Here is a 21,119-nt window from a genome sequence, read left to right on the forward strand (position 1 = left end):
GCATAGAAAGATTCATCGCACGAAGAGGGACACCGCAAGTTCTATGGTCAGACAATGGAACAAACTTTACTGGTGCGGAGAAAGAGTTGTCAGCTTGCTTTAAAGCTTTGAACCAACGTGCGATTGCAATCAAAATGTCACAGAAAGGTATTAAGTGGCACTTTAACCCTCCATCTTCCCCCCATCATGGTGGTTCGTGGGAACGCATGGTACGGAGTGTCAAACGGACTTTCTACGCTGTACTCGGTAACCGCCGATTGACTGACGAGGTGCTCCAAACAACATTCTGTCTAGTTGAAATGACGCTCAACAACCGGCCGCTCACTTCTGTAAGCAATGATCCATCAGAAATGGACGCAATTACTCTAAATCATTTTCTTCTCGGTTTCCGTCCTAGTATGCTCCCTTCATTAGTTGAAAGTGACGGTTTTGATCACAGAAAGCGTTACGTCCGAGCGCAATCGTACTCAATTTGGAAACGATGGTTGGATGAGTACGTACCGGCTTTGAATCGTCGCAGTAAATGGTCAAAATCCGCTTCAGAAGAGCTAAAAACAGGAGATCTGGTATGGCTTGCCGAACACTCATCTCCCCGAGGCCATTTTCCTCTAGGACGTATCGAAAAACTTCGCTTTGGTGACGACGGCTTTGCCCGTTCCGCCGAAATAAGAACTAAGTCCGGTAACTATGTCAGACCCGTTGTAAAATTGCTTCCAGTTTTTGGTACACCACTTTCGGGGCCGGAAGATCTTGTGAATACAAATATATGTAAGCGAGAATTGTATGCAGCGACAAAATTAAGTGAGTATATTTAAATTGTATGCGTAACAAAACAAGTAACCATAGCACAGTTAGTATAGCACTGTACTCTCAATCTAAGGACCGGTGGTTCGAGCCCCCACCATGTCGAACCTTACGAAGCAAAATCCGTATTCTAATACATGTGCCTTGAGCAACGAACCGTTTGAGAGCGGTTTTAAGCTAAACTAGCCCGATTTAGACTAAGATGACTTAGATATAAAATTATTAGACTAACAACAAGCATTGAATGGTTTAACTTTAAGGCCAAAGCAAGGCCAAGTTACGTCACACATGAGCTGAATTGACCTTTATTGGCTCCCAAAAGGCTAACAGGTCTTGTCTAGCCTTTTTGCCGCCAGTGTTACTTTAGATGTCTTATGTGTACGTTCGATGAGGAGTGGTATATGTGATCGAATAAGAGCTTATCGTTGAAAATACGTATTGTTATCTTGAATAAAGATTGTTCTTTTACCGTTTTTCTGTAGTTCGAGTCTTAGACGTTATCTAGCTCGAATAACCCTCGTGTAACTATTTTAATATGGTGAATTTCTATTTGTAGATATTATAAGTTACTTTATGACCAAGGGAACTAAAAAACCATCAACATCACCTATTTTGAGATTGGCGTATGGACAAACTGGCTAATGTCAAAATCCAAATATGCCAAAAATGCCTCCCGTATAGAAATAAGCACAGAAATTTCCCACTACAAAATGATGTAAGAGCAGTAGATCTAATTATGCCCCGAAATGGAAAACAAATTTCAAATAGATGGTGAAAAAATTTTAAAAACAGATGAGAGAGACAAGGTGTAAGGGGGTGAGATGAGGTAATTAGGGTAACAAGATAGGTTTTAAAATTTACCACCCGTTACCCTCCCCGGTGAACAGAATTAAGCGGAGTGAAAAGGTACAAAATGTAAGATAAACAATGAGTTATTAAAATCTACTCTTACATCTCTTTCAGTCCATTAATAAATAAACATCTTATAAACATCATAGCTGCCCATGCAGAAATCGATAATATCATTGTGAAGCTCTTCTAAAAATTCTGGGTAGCGAAAAAATTAGACATCAATTAAAGATACGTTTAAGTCATGGCTTCCAGTCTCGTAATAGAATAATGCTGTGCACTGATTTATTATGGCCTTTATGCTTTTCTCATACGTTTAGATAACTGGCTTGGGATTTAATCCAAAAGTGAAAACCGACGGTATGTGCAGTTATATGCAAATGCGGTGGTACAGGGCGCCCGAGACAATATTGACCAATTGGGAATCAATTTCCTGTGCGGGTAAATATACATACACTTACATCCATAAATACATATACCCAGTGAAATGAAACTTCAAAACATCTTGATAAGAAGCTTATTCAAGTATGACATATCTTGATAAGATCTTAGTCAGAATCGTGGTAAGAAAACAACAAGATTTGTACGGACATGGAAGATCTTTGCCGCGAACTCAAGAAATCAGATCTTGCTATGATCAATAAAACAACAATCTTCACGACCTTAGCAAGGTTTGTCAAGTTCCACCGTTAGAAAAGAAAACTTGATAAGGTTTTGCAAGATCTGTCAAAAAATTTCCTGTAGTCGCTTCAAAAATCGACTCTGAGATTTTAAAAATATAATCTGTGTGCTACTTCGCTCTTCCTTTTTCATTCCAGGGGGGCGCCGGCAGTGGCTGTTATTGAAATTATTGCTGTTACGGCAGTGGCGAAATTATTGCTGTTATCGAAGTTACTGAAATAAGTTATTGGAGTACTTCCAAAAATTTGCAAGTTCTTAAAAGTTAACCATTCGACTTACAAGGCTCTTGAAAATTAACCATTCGACTCACAGGGTTCTTACAAGTGAAACATTCTACTTAAAATATATATTCTTAGATAAGCTCTTAGAATATAAATTGCTACAAGATAACAGTTTTACCTATAGTTTAGCAAAAAAACAATAATAACTTGCAAGGTACGATTTTAAAGAGATGTTTATGAAATAGAGTCTCGGAAAGTGTGAATTGAAGTTATAAAATAAACAATTGGCAAAAAAGAAGCGTAGCTAAATTTTTTTCAGAAAATGCTGACAAATGAATTTAAAACTTCAATCAAAGTCAAAAAGAGTGCAAAACTTTGGGAGCAAATTAAAGAAACAGTCATGAAGAAGCTAATTGAGATCCACTAGTTATTAATTAAACTGTTTAAGGAGTTGATAGAACCGTTGAGTTGATAGAACCGAAAAATAGCCGTTTTGTCAGCTTAGATCGTATTGTTTTATGTTATCCGAACCAAGCAACTAACTTGCACGCATTTTCTACGGTGATTGACTGAAAGTTAAATTGAATTGACCAATAACAATTGAGCTCAAATGGAACGAACTCGCAAGAAACTTAAAATTAATCCTTCCACTTGCAAAGTTTTACATGTTGTCCATTAGAATTGGCAATTCCAACAAGTTTAGCATCTTTTGCAAGAAACTTGCAAGTTCTTACTAGTTAACAATTGGGCCCCGACGCGGAAACGGACAATGTAAAATGAGGTTCAAGGTATACAAATGAGGTTCCAATGATGCTTGATTTTGTTTACATCAAAAGATTTTGTTTACATTTTGCCATAAATTTGATATAAGACGTACTTAACTTATAGCAAAACAGAAAAAAAAATTACTCCACGTACATTTTCTTGCAGCATCAAAACATGAGAAGGAAACGTGATTACTTGAATCGTTTAATATTTTTCCGGTTTTTAAATTGTTCAAGAGTCTATATTTAGGAATTAGGTGTTTGATTACAACTCAATTTTTTTGCAGAAGTTCGGACTGTTTGTCTACTAACAGTACCTAATGACCCGAAATCGAGCTTTCATATATTGAAAATATCATCTGTTTGGATACATTCTTCTTGAGTTTCTTCACAAAAACATTTTTAGGGTTGAAACAGTGAAACGTTAAAAAAAATATTCCAATGAAAGTTCCTTTTTCTTCAGAATTATTCCAAAACAAAGAAAAGTGATCAAAAATTGCCAGATCTTTTTGCGAAGGCCTCTGAAAATCAAAATTGGTAAAAACAAAATGCCGATATTGTTTTACTATTTAATCAAAATCCAAAATGTTTGAAACATTTGGTGTAATGGAGGTTCAGAGTCTTTTTTCTGTCAATCTTCAAACAATTCATATGTTTCAAATGTTTTGCAAATTTTTTTCCCAAATTTTTTCCTACCGTTGCAAAATGTTCCTTACAATTATAAACAAACATATCTATGAAAGACAAGCTATTGGTTTGTCAAAATATTCTTTCAAAAAGGCTTACTTTGTCGTGTTTTGATAGATATGGCTAAAATTTTGTCCGAAGTGTCTTGAATTGTGTCAAAAATTAGTCAAAAGTTTTTCCCCAGAGAGAATTATTTGAATTTTTTTTTTGCAGTTAATATTTAGATGCAGAGTTTTAAAACGTTACCACATTAAATTAGCCTGGGTTGTCTTTGGAAAATTAAAAATGGTCTGAAAAAATGTAGGAACATTAATTTTAAAGATAAAGACAAACAAACTTAGACTTATCAGCAATTTTTCACACGTAGTTCCTTTTGGAATAATTGTTATCTTGAGATCTACACAAAGTTAACAATTGAGGGAAAGTATAACGATACTCTGTTGTTTGAACAACCTTTAGCAGCCAAAGATGCATGTAATTGTATAACTTAAGTAACGGTGGTCATTGTTGTCTTTTGTGTTACATTATAAACATTTATTAAATTGTTGCGTCATTTTCTTTTGACGCCAAGATTTGAAATGCACAATTTATTTTATTTTTCCGAATTTATTTATATTCTTGTCTGCCTGAGTTTTTGGTGATCTAATCCTATTCTGAGTCAGTTTGGTATGCCATATTGATTAATTTGCGCGTCACATACAACTTTTATTTAAGGTCGCCTTATCAAATACGATACTTAATGACTGTCATACACGACATTTATTATATCAATGAGACATACGAGGGTACTAGGATTGTAATAGAAAAACAAATTAAGAGTTGTATGACATAATACATGATCTTATTAAGAATGGTAGCCAGGGATTCAATAGTTTTTTCTCAGCATTTCTTCAGAAAATTGTCGTGAAATTGAATATTAGAAGGATACATTAAAATCGAAGTAGTTGACATTTTTAGAGAGCAATATATTTTTATTTTCTCAAAATAAATTTGTTTTCTGCTATTGGTCTCTGTATAAATTTGCATATTGCAAACATAATCAAAACTGGAAAAAGATAGACCATAGTGTTGGTATATCTGATTCAGCTCCTCTGAACGTCTCTTTCAGAAGGAAGAGTAAGCCTAACTATCAATAATTTTCCAAAACTAAGTGGATAATTTTTTTTCTTTTGCCTGGGAAACTCTTTCATAGTATTGCAGTGGGTATCAGTTTCTTAAACCTATTGTTTTGCTCATTTGGTTCAGGTCTGTTAATAAATGACCTTCAAACATCAAAGTTTAGTTTACTAAGCGTCAACAACTGTACTATTTTGAAAGTTCGCCATTTCTGCTTCATTTGGTAAAAAGTTGAGTCAAGAATGTCGGGTCAAAATATTTTGCGCGGAAGAGGGCATGGTCAATTTGTGGGATCTATATTAGGCCCACGATGATGAAAAAACGAATGAAATGCCACCAGAAAATACTGGAATTTGTCAAAAGTTAATTGCTAGTTCAGATTGAAAAAACTTTGAACATTACCCGAGCTCAATTATGTTTACGGAGATGGGACCCACCTATTATGATCAGAAACCGGTTATGATCAGAATTTTGCGTGACCCTTATATGTTCAGATTTTATTCGTTTTGTTCGAAGTTACCTCTGATGAGACTAAAGGCAGAAATTGTCCAGCTTTTCTTTCGAAAAAAGCTTGAGATTCTGCAATTTAGAGCTCACATTTCATCCTTGAGGCTCAAATAAAGCCTGATCAGAGATTGTTTTGGTGCAGGAGTGCTGGGGGTCAAAGTATGACTCAATTCAAGTAAAAAAAATCCACACTAGCTGTATGGACTCAAGTACACTAGCTCTTTGTACCTGTCTTAGGTCTAGAACCTCACCCTGGGTATTGTTTTTGGGTTGTTTAAGTGGACATATGGGCCGCTGGATGCATTCTCGGGGAGCTACTGCTGGCGAGGCCATTATTTCGAGCTGATGTCTTACTGGACGTGATAAGGAAGCAAATCTACATCTGCGGTTCTCTTGATGGCCAGACACTAGAGCTGTACAAAGATTCCAAACAGGTTAGTCACTCAATTAAACAGAAGACTTGACATCAAAATCATGCTTGCCAAAATTAATTAAAACAACATGCTGTAGAACCCCGAAACCTAGTCCCAAGACAATTCAGAGCTGAATCCTAGGTTGCCTCCCCATATTAACTCAGAACATCAGTTCTGAATCAGTATATTTGCAGTCCATTTATAGGTTTTTATGCGCATGACAAATTCAGAAAAGCTTTTTGAATCATGATATTGTACTTGACTGATTCAAACTTCATTTTTAGCATGGTCAGACAAAATTCATGTGAGTTTGAAATATTCGATTTTACCAAAAAAATTCGAGCATGACGAAATCGCATGAAACTGGCGCTCCGAGCCGTAAGGACACCTTACCCGTAACCAGTTTCCATCCAGCTCTGAAAAAAAAACTACGACTACATCTGTAGAGAGAGGGCGCTGGATATTCAGGATACTCTTTCAGGGGGGGGGGGAGGGTCCCAGATCCTTGATAAAAAAAATATGGCTTGAAAGATTCAATTGGTTGGATCCGTTTTAAAACATCTTTAAAATCTGGGCAACATTTGGTCGCTCTTTCCGTCTAGCCAACATCAAAACCATTGACCGTATCACGATTGTAACCCAGACCATACAGACCAAAAGGTTGCTACTGTCCCAGCCAAACAGATCCAAATTCGTAGAATTTAGACCTAAGAGACTCAAAGAATCACCGCAATTTGAGCACTTATCAGATCAAGCACACCAAATAGACTACCAGGCCAATCTGTGCATGCCACCATTTTGGGTATCACCAGATCATCGACCCTTGTGTTGTTTTTGCCCCTAAATTTTGAATTCTTGCAATATGCGTGGTCTTCATTATCAAATGATCTTTATATTAATCTAAAATTTAAATGTTTGCTGATAATTTCATATTGCCAATCTTAATGTTTTCTCCGATCTCTGACGTTTCTTCCTCTCTCCCTCTGCTTTTCAACTCTCGTTTTTAAATTTCCTCGCGTTAATCAACCGGGCTCAAGTACCTACTGTTGGATGACAACTCGATGATTACGAAAAAAACTCCCCTCTCATTGGGTGAGTTCAATAAAATTCGGGCTTGTTTCTAGTTCATCAAGAGATTGATTCAGCTCAACACAAGCGTCTGGGAAAGGTTATCTTTACATTGCGTCCCACACAATCGGGTCACTGATTATCAGATAAGTTCAACTAATTGCTGCGTTCAACTACGGGGCTCGCAACAACAGCATATTAGCTGATCCTCGTATGATGACAACAGAAAGGGACTGAACTGCTCTGTCGAAGGCAATGGATTGTCCCACTGACTGATAATTTCTGCTATTAGCTAAAAGTGACATGCGCAGTAAGGCTTTCTTCACAGTCCTCGAGCGACCGCCCAATAGGACGTAAGGAAGACTGTTTTCATGCGTCATCATCCATAATTGAGCCAACAATTTGATTTAACAATTCTCTTTGGCCGTCATCGAAACTTCTCAATACTTCGAGCATCTCGTTTGATGGAATATTAGTTCGTAAAGAGTATACTAGTTTCGGAGTTCCCAAACAATAACGAAGGATACCCAATGCACATTGAGGATTGTTGAGGTGATGTAAATTATCCAGCATAGATAAAATTTTTGATCTCTCCTTTTCCAACAAGAAGCGACAAAGTCCTTTGAACCAACTGCAACACCCAGAACTTCAAAGCCGTTTCACAAATTCCTTTATACTGCCTGATCAACGGAGGGTAAATCTTTATTTCACCACAGCTCACATTTGTCTCTTCTCAAGATTAGGCCTCTCTCAGGGCCCTCATTGGCTAGACTTTCAATCGTTTGTTTGATCTGATCTTCAGACCCAGCAATAAACCCATCATTTAAGTAACCAGTGTGCTGTAATAAACCCCGAACTGAAGTCTTGATCTTCTGTATGATTGGCTATAACGTCAAGGAGAACAAAAACGGTCCCAGCGGATCACTCTGCTGAACACCCGATTCACATTGGTGAAGGTGGTAATTCTGAGCACTAACTATGTTATCGAATGTAATTTTTGACGAATGAATGATTGCCTCAGCGCCCCCTCTAATGCCGACTCCCAATTAAACTATCAAATATCTCAATTGCTCCTGATTTGCTATGAGGCGTCGCAACACTTCGCCAAATGCAATCGGACGCACCCCACCTTTCGATTGGATGACGCCGTGAGTGAAGCGCAGCAGATTGCGTTAGAAATAAAAGCAGGAAAGAGTCCCCTGCTATCAAAGTTTGCAAACTTTGTTGTCGCTTTCAGGGCAAACTTGGACCGATCAGGTGCAGTGCAGTCTTCTGCGTGCTGAAGATGTTTTGAAAACATCTTGGACAGACCGGCTGCAGTGTGCTCGCTGAATGTCTTCAGTTGTTCATCAACTACGTTTTCCTTAATATAGAACGCATTGGATGCAGTATCGTCAAGTAAACTGAAAAGAGGTAACGGTTCTTTCGGGTGTAACGTTTGCAGTGCTTTGACTGTAGCTTTGTTATCGGAAGCGAGAACTTCAGAAGCTAAAACTTTAGCAGCTTGGCCAATTTGGCCTTGTAGGCACAACGTTTTTGTTCTGACCGATATTTATTCAATGCTGTTAGTTCTCTGTCTTTTTGATTGTTTCAAGGAGACAGCTTCTGAACAAAGTTTTCCATATTCACCGGCGTTCCAACGATCAAAATGTTCTGCGAGACGTTGGTCTTGATTGCGCTTTTGCTGTTTGCCTCCGCGGTTACAAGCACGTAGAACGCATTTTGAAATCGCAAAAAGTTTTTGCCAATTTGTCTCGTTGTCTGAAGCCTCAAAACATTCAAGAAGAATACTTGATAGCAATTGAGACCATCTTGCTCCGAAGTTGATAGGAACAAAGCGACAGGTTGGCACGTACGAACTCAATATTGTCAACACCTCTGGCAATTTGTTACTCTCGGAATTTATTGAGAGATCAACGCGTTCAAAAAATGAATTATTCAACTGACTGGAATCAGTGGAATCACAGTAGATCAATAGATTTTCTATTTTATTTGAGAGATCTGTGTTAATTTTCCGACGTCTGCACAACGGCTCTTTGTATTTTGAATACGCCCAATTTGATTTGGAATTGAACCAAGCGTCGTGCTCTGACCCCCAAACAAAGTATCTTATTTTGTTGTACTGATCGCAGTTTTCTAGTACTAGAATTTTGTTAAGTATATCAGCGGTATCTGGCAGGAAAAGAATTGTGCCTGGAGCTACGTGAAAAAACTGTTTAACATATACATTTTTGTAACTCCTAAGTCAAACCCGTATGCATGTCTTCAGGATTCAGGATTTTGTGGTTCGTTTTGTGTGCGTGCCTACACTCTCTAATTGTTTAGCACCATTCTCGTCGAAAATTGCATTTCTTAAGTTGGATTTCATTTTAAAGAAATTGCAGATTAGGGGGACTAATTTTGGAAAACTACCCAACAAACAAAAACTGTTGTATGTTGTAAGGCGATTGTTTTCACAGGCAAACCGCCCCAGAAAACTTAGGGGACAGACTGGGCTGGAGGGGTATTAGGAACAATTGCCCCGGATATTTTGCACTTCGTCTAGTCTCACAGACAGGACGCAAAGACAGGAAGGTTCTTTAAATTTCTCTTGTTTGCTTGTTGATTTCGCTTAATGAGCAAACAAAGCTAATAACGCACGTGCCCTTAAATTAGTTATTCTTTCTTTTGTTATTTTCATTATAGTTTTTTCAATTTCTGTTAGACACAAAACAAGCAGATTCTATGTTAATAAGTTAAGGCATAAACGATTAATACTTAAAAGATTAAGTTAGGACTTAAAACATTAATAAGTTTGACTTAAAACACGGAATTTATGATAATAGTCAGTTCCTGCAATGCATAGAGAAGGATTTTAAGAAAACGTCTCTGTAATCAGTATCAACATCAGAGCAATGAACTTCTTCATTATAAACAAAGAAACTATATGCAAAGAGGCACAGTAAATTATAAGAATTTCAATCTCAGACACTAGCAAAAATAAAATAAAATGTATAGAGAAAAACTAAAAGTCAACCTTTTTGTTCATTAAGATAATTTTCTAAAAAAAATTTTGGTGGGGGGTCTGAACAGTCTGGCAGGTGATCTGGCATGGAGGCGGTGAGGCTGGCAATCTGGTCGGTGGTCCTGTACAGATTTGTTTGGTTTAGGAAAGAATGGCGTATAATGTCTGTTCAGTCTGCGCATTGGTTAGAAGTCTGTTCAATCTGGTCGTTAAAATCTACCAGGACCCCCATTCCATTTTGAAATGTTTTTAATGCAATGGCATTTAACATGAGGACAAAAAATTGAGATAAGATGAAATTGTTCAAATTAGTTCCCAGGTTGAGGTGCGCGTTAATTACCAGACCCATCCAGACTAAAATCAGCCATGGTCAGACTTTAGCTCGTTTCTGATACGTGCTATATTTTAACTCGTTTTTGTTGTTGACATGAAGGGTCGAGGGGTCGGCAACTTGTAGGAAATCCGCTGAACGTGCTCAAATTATGTAAGATTTGTGCTGATTGCGCTGAAAATTGAAAAACAGGAGCGTTTCTGCTGAAAAAAAATATTCCGGTACTTTTCGTACATAAAATCAGCATTTGATTCAGCACCTTTCTTACATACTTTCAGCATTTGTGAAAATTTCAATTTCAGCGAATTCAGCGCCCTTCTTATATAAATTTTGACAAAATCCACGAAGTCCACGCGCTGGTCCATGTATTCAAAAACCCACTTTACAGTCCACCTTGTTGTATGATCATTAACGCATACCTCAACCTGGGTTTCTTTATTTCATTTATGCTTAGGCTGTACAATACCTTCGAAATAAATTGAGCGGACATCCCAGGGTGGACTTCCTTGACTACTTCAAAGCTTCCGAACAATGTAAGTGCTACTGTTACTCCGAACTCAACTTTAACAACTCTCGTTGCGATAACGGCATTTACACTTTTCTGGAGAAAAAGTTAGCTAGCGCACAGTTTCTAAAAATCTTTAACCCAGACCTGACATTCAGTTTCCAATTAAAATACTGATTTCTTCCTCTCGACACTGTTTTGACGTAATAACCGGCGAGAAATGAATGAAAGAAGGTCGCAATCTGATCAATACAGCAGTGAGGTGAAAGTTAAAAACTAACATCAAAAATTTAAAGTACACGATGGTATCGAAAAGCCGCTTACAGCATGATTTGAAAACTTTCAGCATGATTCGTGTTCCGTACGCATGATTTACTAAAGGCGTAAAAATGATGTGAAAAATTGCAGTTTTAATAAAATTTCTTTATTGTTTTCTAAGCTTAAAGAGAAAATTTGGTTAAACAGCTTTTTTTCCATTGTTTTCCAACCGGTTGCGAAACGAAAGATCAAATTTTCCTGGAAAAAGAATTTAAAAAAGAAAACTGTTAGAAAGTTGAGAGAGAACAACCTAATGTAAAATGTGCATAAGATAAGCTTGACATAGCTTGACAAGAAGCTCACTTGTGCAAAGTATACTTGGCTAGAGAAATGAAGCATTGAGGAAATGAAAGAACGTGAGAACGGGTTATAACAGATGTCCAAGTTCGACAGCTTAAGACCAGTTGATGTAAATGGGTAGCACACTAGGTTTGCAAGTAAGTGACGCTGGTTCGAATCCAGTACTGGTCCACCATTTTCACAGTAGTTGCACCTGCTTAGAACCCCTTAAAAAACTCGTCTTCAAATCGAGGTCAAGTGCACTGTACGCAAACCTTACCTGGAGAAAAAATTTTGAGACATCAAAATGAGCAGAAGAACCTCACAATATTCAAAATAATCAACAAAAATAGATAACGATGTTTGAAAAAATCGTAAAACCCAGCCAGAGCACGTCTGAGTGACGCATAACTCTTTTTCTTCCAATGATACAATTTCACAGATGTTCAGTCAGATAAATTCTAAAAGAATATGGCGTTTTTCTCTAGAAATGCTCTGAAGAAATTAGGTTGGAAGAAAAAAACGCAAACGTTTTTCCTCAGGCATTTGCATAAAAAACACAAGGAGCCATTCTCTTTCTTCCAAAAGTGTTTACTAACAAAAATAGTGTTTACAAACAAAATTTGATTGCAAAGAAACGGATCGAGATTTCTTGAAAACAAATACAAAAAATTTTAGTTTGTACCAGCGATCACTTATGTTTCTCGGGTGCAGTACAATCAAATGGACGCAAAATCTTGCTTAGATGTCCAAAAAAGCTGAACGTTGTGGGTTATTTGGAAACTTTGAACTATTACGGGAAAAAATGCACTCTGAGACCATTATTTTCCTGCGATAATGCACCTTTTTTTAAAATTTTTGTTACTTTTTGCTAGAAAAATATGGAAGAAGCTGGAAACTCCAGCAAACAGTGCATGTCTGAGTCAAACTGATTAAGTTTTGAGTGCCATAGTGTACCAAAAATCTGCCAATTGAAAAATGCAAAAGATTGTTATACACATATCCAGAAGGTGACTCACGTGAATTTTTGGTAATTAAGGCGAACTAGCGAATTAAAGTTAATTACCAGCGAACTGCCTTTGCGTTTATCACCTAGGTTATTGGACTTTACAAAAATTAATTTGAAATTCTGCCTTTACATCTCGAGCTGCCACGTGATATTCTCTATAAATGCTAGAAAACCTGGTGACTCAAGATATATATCAATTTTATATCAACATTTATGCTACTTTTGTATTAGTAACAAAAGTAAAATAATAACAATTGCTACATAGTTGTGATCGCCATAGATCAAATATTCAGCTCCAAGGAAAAAAATACTTGTTGGAAAGGGACAAAAAGACATTGTATGTCTATCTTTTGATCAATTTTGGTTATCCTTACAGACTATACAAGTTAGTGATCGAAGGTTAGTATAGAATTTAGGTAGAATATAGAAGTTAGCAGTTTAGTAGACCGGATTTTTTTGTTACTACTGGCCCTTTTTTCTCGCCAATCTTTATATGGCATTAATGGAAAGGGGAAACTGCGAAAAAAAGATTTCGGATTCCAAGGAAGAAACTGTCATTGTTTTCAGAGTGTTCCTTGGGCCAGCAAGTATTTTTCTGATAAGTTGTACGATTATGACTTTATTCAGAAATTCCGAAAAAATTTTCGTCCGCATTTATTACCGATATAGTTTGAATGAAGTACAGTCATTTAATGCATTGCTGTCAAGAAAACTGTGATTAGCAACAAATACAAGAAACCAATAAATTTGCTGACGATCAAGCTAGCGGAAATTCAAAACAGAGGTCAATTATATGAATGTCAGAAACTGCTCTGTGGAGGACTCTGAAGAAGGCCTTACTGCGCATGTCGTTGTTAGCTGATAGCAGAATCTATCAGTCAGTGGGAGAATCCATTGCCTTCAACAGAGCAGTTCAGTCACTTTTTGTTGTCATCATACGAGGATTAGCTAAAATGCTGTTGTCGCGAGCCCCGTAGTTGAACGCAGCAATTAGTTAAACTTGTCTGATAATCAGCGACCCAATTGTGTGGGGTGCAATATGAAGATAACTTTTCCTAGATGCTTGTATTGAGCTGAATCAGTCTGTTGATGAATTAGAAACAAGCCCGAATTTTTATTGAACTCACCCAATGAGAGGGGATTCTTTTCGTAAGCAATGTCATCCAACAAAAGGGTACTTGAGCACAGTTTATTAACGCGAAGAAATTAAAAAACGAGAGTTTAAAGGCTGAGGGAGAGAAAGAATCGTCAGAGATCGGAGAAAACATTTGGATTGGCAACAAGAAATAATCAGCAAACATCTAATTTTTAGATCAATATAAACCACGATTATTTGATAATGGAGACCACGCAGATTGCAAGAAATCATTTTGGTTCATTAAAAAATATTTATTTGATGTTTAAAAACAGAGAACACAAACAATATTTTTTTACACTTATTATGACTGGATCAGCAAAATCACTGGATGAGCTCACATTTGTAAAGCAAATGTTGATTTTGGTTGCTCTTTAACAAGCCCAAGTCGGACACATTTTTAGTGTGATTCTATCTTGTTAAAGCGAGTTCGTTCCTGCTGAGTTTTTATGAATCATACGTACACTTTTTTCTGGAATAGGTTTCTCTAGTACTCAAATCCTTTTGCTTTTTTTATGTTGGACAGACAAACTATTTAAAAAATTTTGAATAAAAATGCCTAGAAGTTATTTAAATTTTCTAGTTACGGGTGTTGCCACGATATGTTTAAACAGGGGAGAATTAAATTGGGCCCACCACCGCTCATCTATTCCCCCACATATCTACCTCCACTTATCTCGCCCCTATCCACCACCTATCTACCCTACCACTGTTTTACTCCCCCCACCTACTCACAACCCAACAAGCAACTCAAACCACAGCCCACACCATGAAACTAAAAATTACCTCTGCTTTTTTTCAAAACACTATTAGGCATTTATATTTTTCCTTCTCTTTGTTGTTTACAATATAGGTAGGACACGGGCTCTTTTTCTTCGATATTTCTGATTTAGAAATTAATTTGGACGACTCTTCCTGTCGTTCTGGTATTCTATCAGCCATGTTTTTATGCGCTTTTTCTTATGGCCACCAAAAACGGGATATGCAAGTAATACGTGGAGGGCAATATGATCTATAAAGGCCTTACGCTTGTCCAATTTCTAAGGATACGATTTCATAGTGTAAAGGGCGATTTTTAATCTTAAAGTACTACCAATGTCAACCGATCGCCGGTCTTTGAGAGCAATTCGCGCGACGTTAGTTGTTTCTTCATTAATATAAAATCGATTGGTTTAAGCGAATGGAAACTTATTCTTTCGTGTCCGGACAAAACAGTCCCAGACAAAACAGTCCCAGACAAAACAGTCCCAGACAAAACAGTCCCAGACAAAATAGTCCCAAGAAACCAGACAAAACAGTCCCAGACAAAATAGTCCCAAATAAAATGTACCTAATGCCATTATACCCAATGTACTTTGAAATGTTCGTTCAATAATCCGACAACAAATTAGCAGTCGCTATTACCCGTATGTTTTAACATACTTAATGGCCATGGCCATGCCTCAGCGGCCCGTGGGACTTGATATGAAACTATCACAACCGAACATGGGATTAAATTATCCGCTTGTTAAATCATACGTGTGAGAGCTATAATAATGGCCTTGGGACTATTTTGTCTGGGACTGTTTTGTCTGGTTTCTTGGGACTATTTTGTCTGGGACTGTTTTGTCTGGGAATATTTTGCTATTTGGGACTGTTTTGTCTGGGACTGTTTTGTCTGGGACTGTTTTGTCTGTTCACCTATTCTTTCCCTCATTTTTTGTCCTGGTTGTCACGAACTCGTTAAACTTTTTTTTTAGTTCTTGGGCAGAAGCTAAAAAGTGGAGCCGATTTCTTAAGTGTTCCGACACTCTAAGCAAATGCCGAATCGATCCGTCTGTGATAGAAACTTAGAGCCGTTGGTGAAAAGATAGGAATCAGCTTTCAGAAAAAGAAAAATTAGGAAAAAAGAAGAAAAATGAAAGTTAAATAAAACATTTTACGTTTCAAGTTCTCCTACAAAAAGAATAGTTTCATAGTTTGAAATAGATTAGCTGGCGAGTCAGTATTGTTAGCGGTCTGAAGACACTCAAAATCGTTCCTGACATAAACTCCTCGATAGATAAGCGAACAGTTAAAGTGCTCTGGGAAAAGTTTTTACGATCCATAAAAGTTGCGGCTTTGAATCTTCTTTGGCAGTTATATTTTCCGTAAAAATATTTGAAATTTCGAGATTAAACAGATAGAGATTAATAGGGAGATAAATGATTCTGATTCAAAACAAAAGTTCCATCAATGAATGCGGTGAAATGTTGATAGAATTGCTGCTTTCAGCGGTAAATATTTGTAAGATTTGCGTTTTTAGTGAAATTTCACTGCATTAACCGGAATTCGACAAGCAAATGCCAAACACTCGTTCGAACTTCTGAACTGTTCCAAATCAATCACCTACTTTTTCCGCTGCATTAGCTGTCACTTACCTCTATGATATTTTAATTGAATTTAAGTTAGACTCACACCACTTTATGTGAAAAAAAAGCGTTGATACTTTGTAAAATTTGCGTTTTAAGCTGTGAATTTTTATGAGATTTTCAATTTTTAGCGTTGAAATAAACAGTAAAAAAACTATTGCTACCGACAGAAATTTGTAAAAAAAGCTTACTACTAAAATCCTCATATCTTATTAAATTTGCCGCAAAAAAATTTACAATGATTTAAGATTTGCGGTTTTATAAGTGAAATTTATATTTTGACCGCTTTCCCGCATTCAACAATTCTTACTACCATTCATCGCAATTGTTACATTTTTTAGCAATTTTTAGCGTTGACACTTCGACCCGGGTAACAATCAAATGTGATTGGTTGATGCTCTTCATAAAAAAATAGTTTCATTTTTCGCAAAATTTTTGTTGCTGTTCCTTATTTTAAACTACTTGAACTGAAAAAAATTCCTTTAAAAAATTCCTTTAAAAAATTTTAAATAGGTTTTCTCCCCACTTTGACATTGTTTTCGTTTTGACGGTAAACTAAATTTAGGCATCAAGTTGATCAAAAACTACTTTTCACAAATATTTTGGGAAAGATGTTCTGACGTTTATTATCCAGGCAGGGGATATATGTTCTATTTAAGACAAAGTGATCGCGTTAAATTTAAGAACTCAGAAACATCTGAGTTTGCAAGAAGTTGGATATAAATTCAGGTCTATCATATAAAAGTAATGGTTCTGATTCAAAGATTCTGAGTTTATGAATGCTGATTATGAGTTGATTAAAAGTTTTATATAAATGAAGTGTTCCAAACATTTCTTCTGTTTATCAGGTACCAATCTGCTGGAACAACTTTTACAAACTAACCCTAGCAAGCGCCCGTCAGCCAAACAAACCCTTTCACATCCGTATTTCACAGACATATACGAACCAGAAGATGAAGCAAGCGCCCCCGGGCACTTTGATCACACATTTGAAGACATCTCAACTTTGACTGACGTCAGACAAGCTATATTTGATGAAATATCTCAAGTTTCAGTTGCAGAAATTTTGCCTGACAAAAATGCCAGTGTTTAAAGATATTCAAATTAGCCAACTTGGTTTGCTATATCCTTCTAAAACATTTGTAGATCTGTCCACAAAAATTATTATTCCGTTGTAGTGCGTCTGGATCATTAGATTTGATGCCGTTATAATTGTTTTTTTTGCCCAACGCATTTATTTATTCAAATTTTAGAGACGTCGAGACTTGCCACTTGAATCGATCATTTCAAATTTAAGTGCCATGAACAGCAACAGCAATCAGAAAACACGCAAACCGCTGGATAGTCAAGAAGACTGTCTGGCAAAATGTTTTCACGCAAATCTGAAAATAAACTGAATTAATGTCTTATTTTCAAAGAACCAAAATAGTGTTAATTTGGCTGTTAACATGGCTTCAAAACGAACTAAACGAATATTTGCAAATTCAGAGATATACAATTCCTGTTTTTAAAACTGAAAGTAAAGATCGGTTTGAAACTGAAAGTAAAGATATACAAAAACTAAAAGTAAAGATCGGTTTGAAACTGAAAGTAAAGATATACAAAAACTGAAAGTAAAGATCAGTGGTCGGTTATAATAGTGAATTTTTGACCGTATAAAGAGTAATTGAAATATTCAACAGCGCATACAACTCGAAGAAGCGCTAATTTATTAACGCTATATCTAGTTTCAACAGAGTTTAAGCACCCGACGCGAAAGCAGTCTTCATTATCTAATTTTTAGAGCGCTTTTCTAAGAACCTGGCGTTAGGCGTCACCTTTTATACGAGTTTGAAGATTTGGGTGGAAATGATTGTTTCACTGATTTTTGTTGTTTCACTGGTTTTTGTTTCACTGATTTTTGACTTTATTGCGTTTAAATGTGTTTCGTGTTCTACGTCCAATGAAATTTCTACAAATTTTTTCAATAACTGTTGCAGGGGATGGCATAAATGAGTTAATTTAAGTATAAATTTGCTAAGCTGATGAACTGATGTATTCTGGGCTTTTAAGTTCAGAATTGCACTTGTTTTCGTTTCTAATGGTTTTGTGCTACTTTTGAAAAATTGTAAACCAACCAATTAATTTCTTCCTTCGCGAAATGACATTTTGACTAAATTTTTTCTTATCTAGCTTCTTTGGGCACTTCAAAACTAGCGTCAGGTGTTCATCTAACGTCAAGTATTCATCTCTGGGGGGGGGGGGGGGGGTTCTGATGTACCACATACGCCATTTGATTACCAAAAGGAGATATCCCCCCAGTAAACAAAGCAATTTAGAAATCCATAAGTTAAAAAATCGTATATCAGAGAAGCGCCGCAAATTCCACTCTGGAAGAAGTAGAGCAAGGTGGCTGCCAGATACACCATAGCATCAGTAGAACTCAAAATAAATTTTTTGTTCAACTCACTCAAAGAAATCAGCGGCATTACCGTGTCAAATCAAAAATGGAAGATCGGAATGCTCCCAAAAGTCTTTCTAAGAGAAAAAATTCACGAACACAAGCCACCACTTAGACTCACAGTTAACACCAACTTTTTCGCCTAATTGACATCATCAACACCACCGAGGACTGCCGCGGGCATTTGAGCAAACAAAAGTATAGCACTTCCACCTGAAAGTTTTGTTCTCTTATTCAATAAGAATTTAGAAAACATGTTTATTAAATCAGTGATTGCTTCTGATTCCAGCAAAGCGGTTTCATCGACATAACTACCCAGGTCGAGGTTATCGTTTGTGCTCGTTTATGACGCAGACCGTTTTTGAACGCACACAGGGGGTATGGTGCGTTCAAACATACACAGGCGAGGAATTTTTTTGAACGAGCAACATAAACATACTACTACTACTACTACTACTACTACTACTACTACTACTACTACTACTACTACTACTACTACTACTACTACTACTACTACTACTACTACTACTACTACTACTACTACTACTACTACTACTACTACTACTACTACTACTACTACTACTACTACTACTACTACTACTACTACTACTACTACTACTACTACTACGATGATAGGACGATGACTTTATTACAACTGGCAATTTGAAACTGGCAATTTCGATTATCCGACGCTTCTCACAACCAATACGGATTACTTCTACGAAACCGAAAAAACCCACGCTTCATACAAGCAAAACCGATGAAACCAACAAATAGCGACGTTTCGTACGCCATTTTTGTCGGTATGTCTTAGCTCCTGTCTTTTCATAAATTGAACGAGCCAAAGTCTGGATCATGAACTTTTTCGGTCTTTCTGAGTCTTTTCATAAATCGAACGAGCCAAAGTCTGGATCATATCGCATTTTGGTCTGTACGGGTCTTTTCATAAGAGTTCTTGAACGAGCACATAAACGCACCAAAATTTTGAACGAGGCAAAGTCTGGATCATAGGCATTTTTGGTCTGCCTGGGTATTTTCATAAGCAAAAATAGTCTGGATGGGTATTTTCATAAGGACTTTTGAACGAGGACCTCAACCTGGGTAGTACACTGTACTAAATGAAGAAATCCAAACATATTTGAAGGACCATTGGCAATGAAAAAGACAATGAAAAAGACAATGCTTCCTAACCGCAAAAAGTCTTTTTATTGAACCATAAGAATTAGCTCACGAGTAGGAAGTGAGTAGTAAAGGAAAGTGACTAGAACCTCAACGGGGGGACACTATGTATTAAGATTGGAATGCGTAAAGTGTCCCCCCTAGGGGGACACTTTTGGGACACTTTTTGCAACGCAATGTTTTTGTCAAATTACAACGGGGTGGGACGCCAGAATAGTTTTTGAAAAAAAAATTGATTTTTGCCCGGAAAAAAAGGGGATAAAAAACCTTGTAAAAATTTTTGAAAAGTGGGGTCTAAAAAATTTTTGTTGATTTTTTGGCTTTAATCAATGTGAAATGTTGTGAAACATGTTTTGTGAGTAAAAAAATTTGTCGGAAACAGTTTTTCGGAAATTGAAATTTTGGTCCCATAGGGGGACAGTAACTTGTAAAATTTTTTGAAAAGTGGGGTCTAAAAATTTTTTGTTGATTTTTTGGCTGTAATCAATGTGGAATTTTGTGAAACATGTTTTGTGAGTGAAAAAAGTTGTCGGAAACACTTTTTTCGGAAATTGAAATTTTGGTCCCATAGGGGGACAATAACTTGTAAAATTTTTTGAAAAGTGGGGTCTAAAAAATTTTTGTTGATTTTTTGGCTTTAATCAATGTGGTGTGAAACATGTTTTGTGAAACATGTTTGGTGTGATAAACATTAGTCTCTCCGACACACCCCAAACACTCCGCTAAACATCAGCCAATTACAATCACCACACACACACAACCACGCATGCACACACCCAAACACACACACACACACACACACACACACACACACGAGCCACGCACCTAAACCAACCACACCCAAACACAACCCCCAAACACACACAAACACGCGCCACCCACCTACATCAACCACACCCAAACACAACCTCCGATTTAACTAAAATATTTCAACTGCAGTACATATATGCATCCAAAAAAAATCTATAAATTCGCGTAAAAAGATTGAGCAGGAGATAGTTTTGATCTACCGACCTCTGGGTTATAAGCCCAGCGCGCTCCCCCTGCGCCATCCTGCTTTAAATATATATATATATATATATATATATATATATATATATATATATATATATATACATATATATTTATATATATATATATATATATATATATATATATATATACATAAACACTCATATATAGCAACTTGCATACATCATACAAAACTGCATATATGCATATACAACATGCACACACATATACATACATACATACATACATACATACATACATACATACATACATACATACATACATACATACATACATACATACATACATACATACATACATACATACATACATACATACATATATACATACATACAAACATACATACATACATACATACATACATACATACATACAAACATACATACA

General features: G+C 36.6%; 2 protein-coding genes and 1 non-coding gene across 6 annotated transcripts in view; 2 read left to right on the forward strand and 1 right to left on the reverse strand.

Annotated features, from left to right (window-relative positions):
* Positions 1-17,310, forward strand: part of LOC142338649 (mitogen-activated protein kinase 14-like) — a 48,945-nt gene extending 31,635 nt beyond the window's left edge. For 3 of the 4 annotated variants that reach the window (XM_075388492.1, XM_075388493.1, XM_075388495.1), the window contains 4 exons: positions 1,974-2,094; positions 5,909-6,063; positions 10,900-10,978; positions 16,930-17,310. In XM_075388492.1, the coding sequence (XP_075244607.1) occupies positions 1,974-2,094; positions 5,909-6,063; positions 10,900-10,978; positions 16,930-17,174 (600 nt within the window). In that variant the 3' untranslated portion in view covers positions 17,175-17,310. The remainder of the gene's footprint in view (positions 1-1,973; positions 2,095-5,908; positions 6,064-10,899; positions 10,979-16,929) is intronic. The other variant, XM_075388494.1, reaches the window with a different exon arrangement.
* Positions 1-21,119, forward strand: part of LOC142338650 (uncharacterized) — a 385,398-nt gene that overhangs the window by 174,704 nt on the left and 189,575 nt on the right. The window lies entirely within an intron of this gene.
* Trnai-uau (transfer RNA isoleucine (anticodon UAU)) lies at positions 20,687-20,758 on the reverse strand. Its single transcript has one exon. It is a non-coding gene; the product is annotated as a tRNA-Ile (tRNA).

The sequence above is a fragment of the Convolutriloba macropyga genome, chromosome 4 (assembly GCF_964194025.1).
Source record: "Convolutriloba macropyga chromosome 4, txConMacr16.3, whole genome shotgun sequence".
In the NCBI taxonomy this organism is placed as follows: Eukaryota; Metazoa; Xenacoelomorpha; order Acoela; family Convolutidae; genus Convolutriloba; species Convolutriloba macropyga.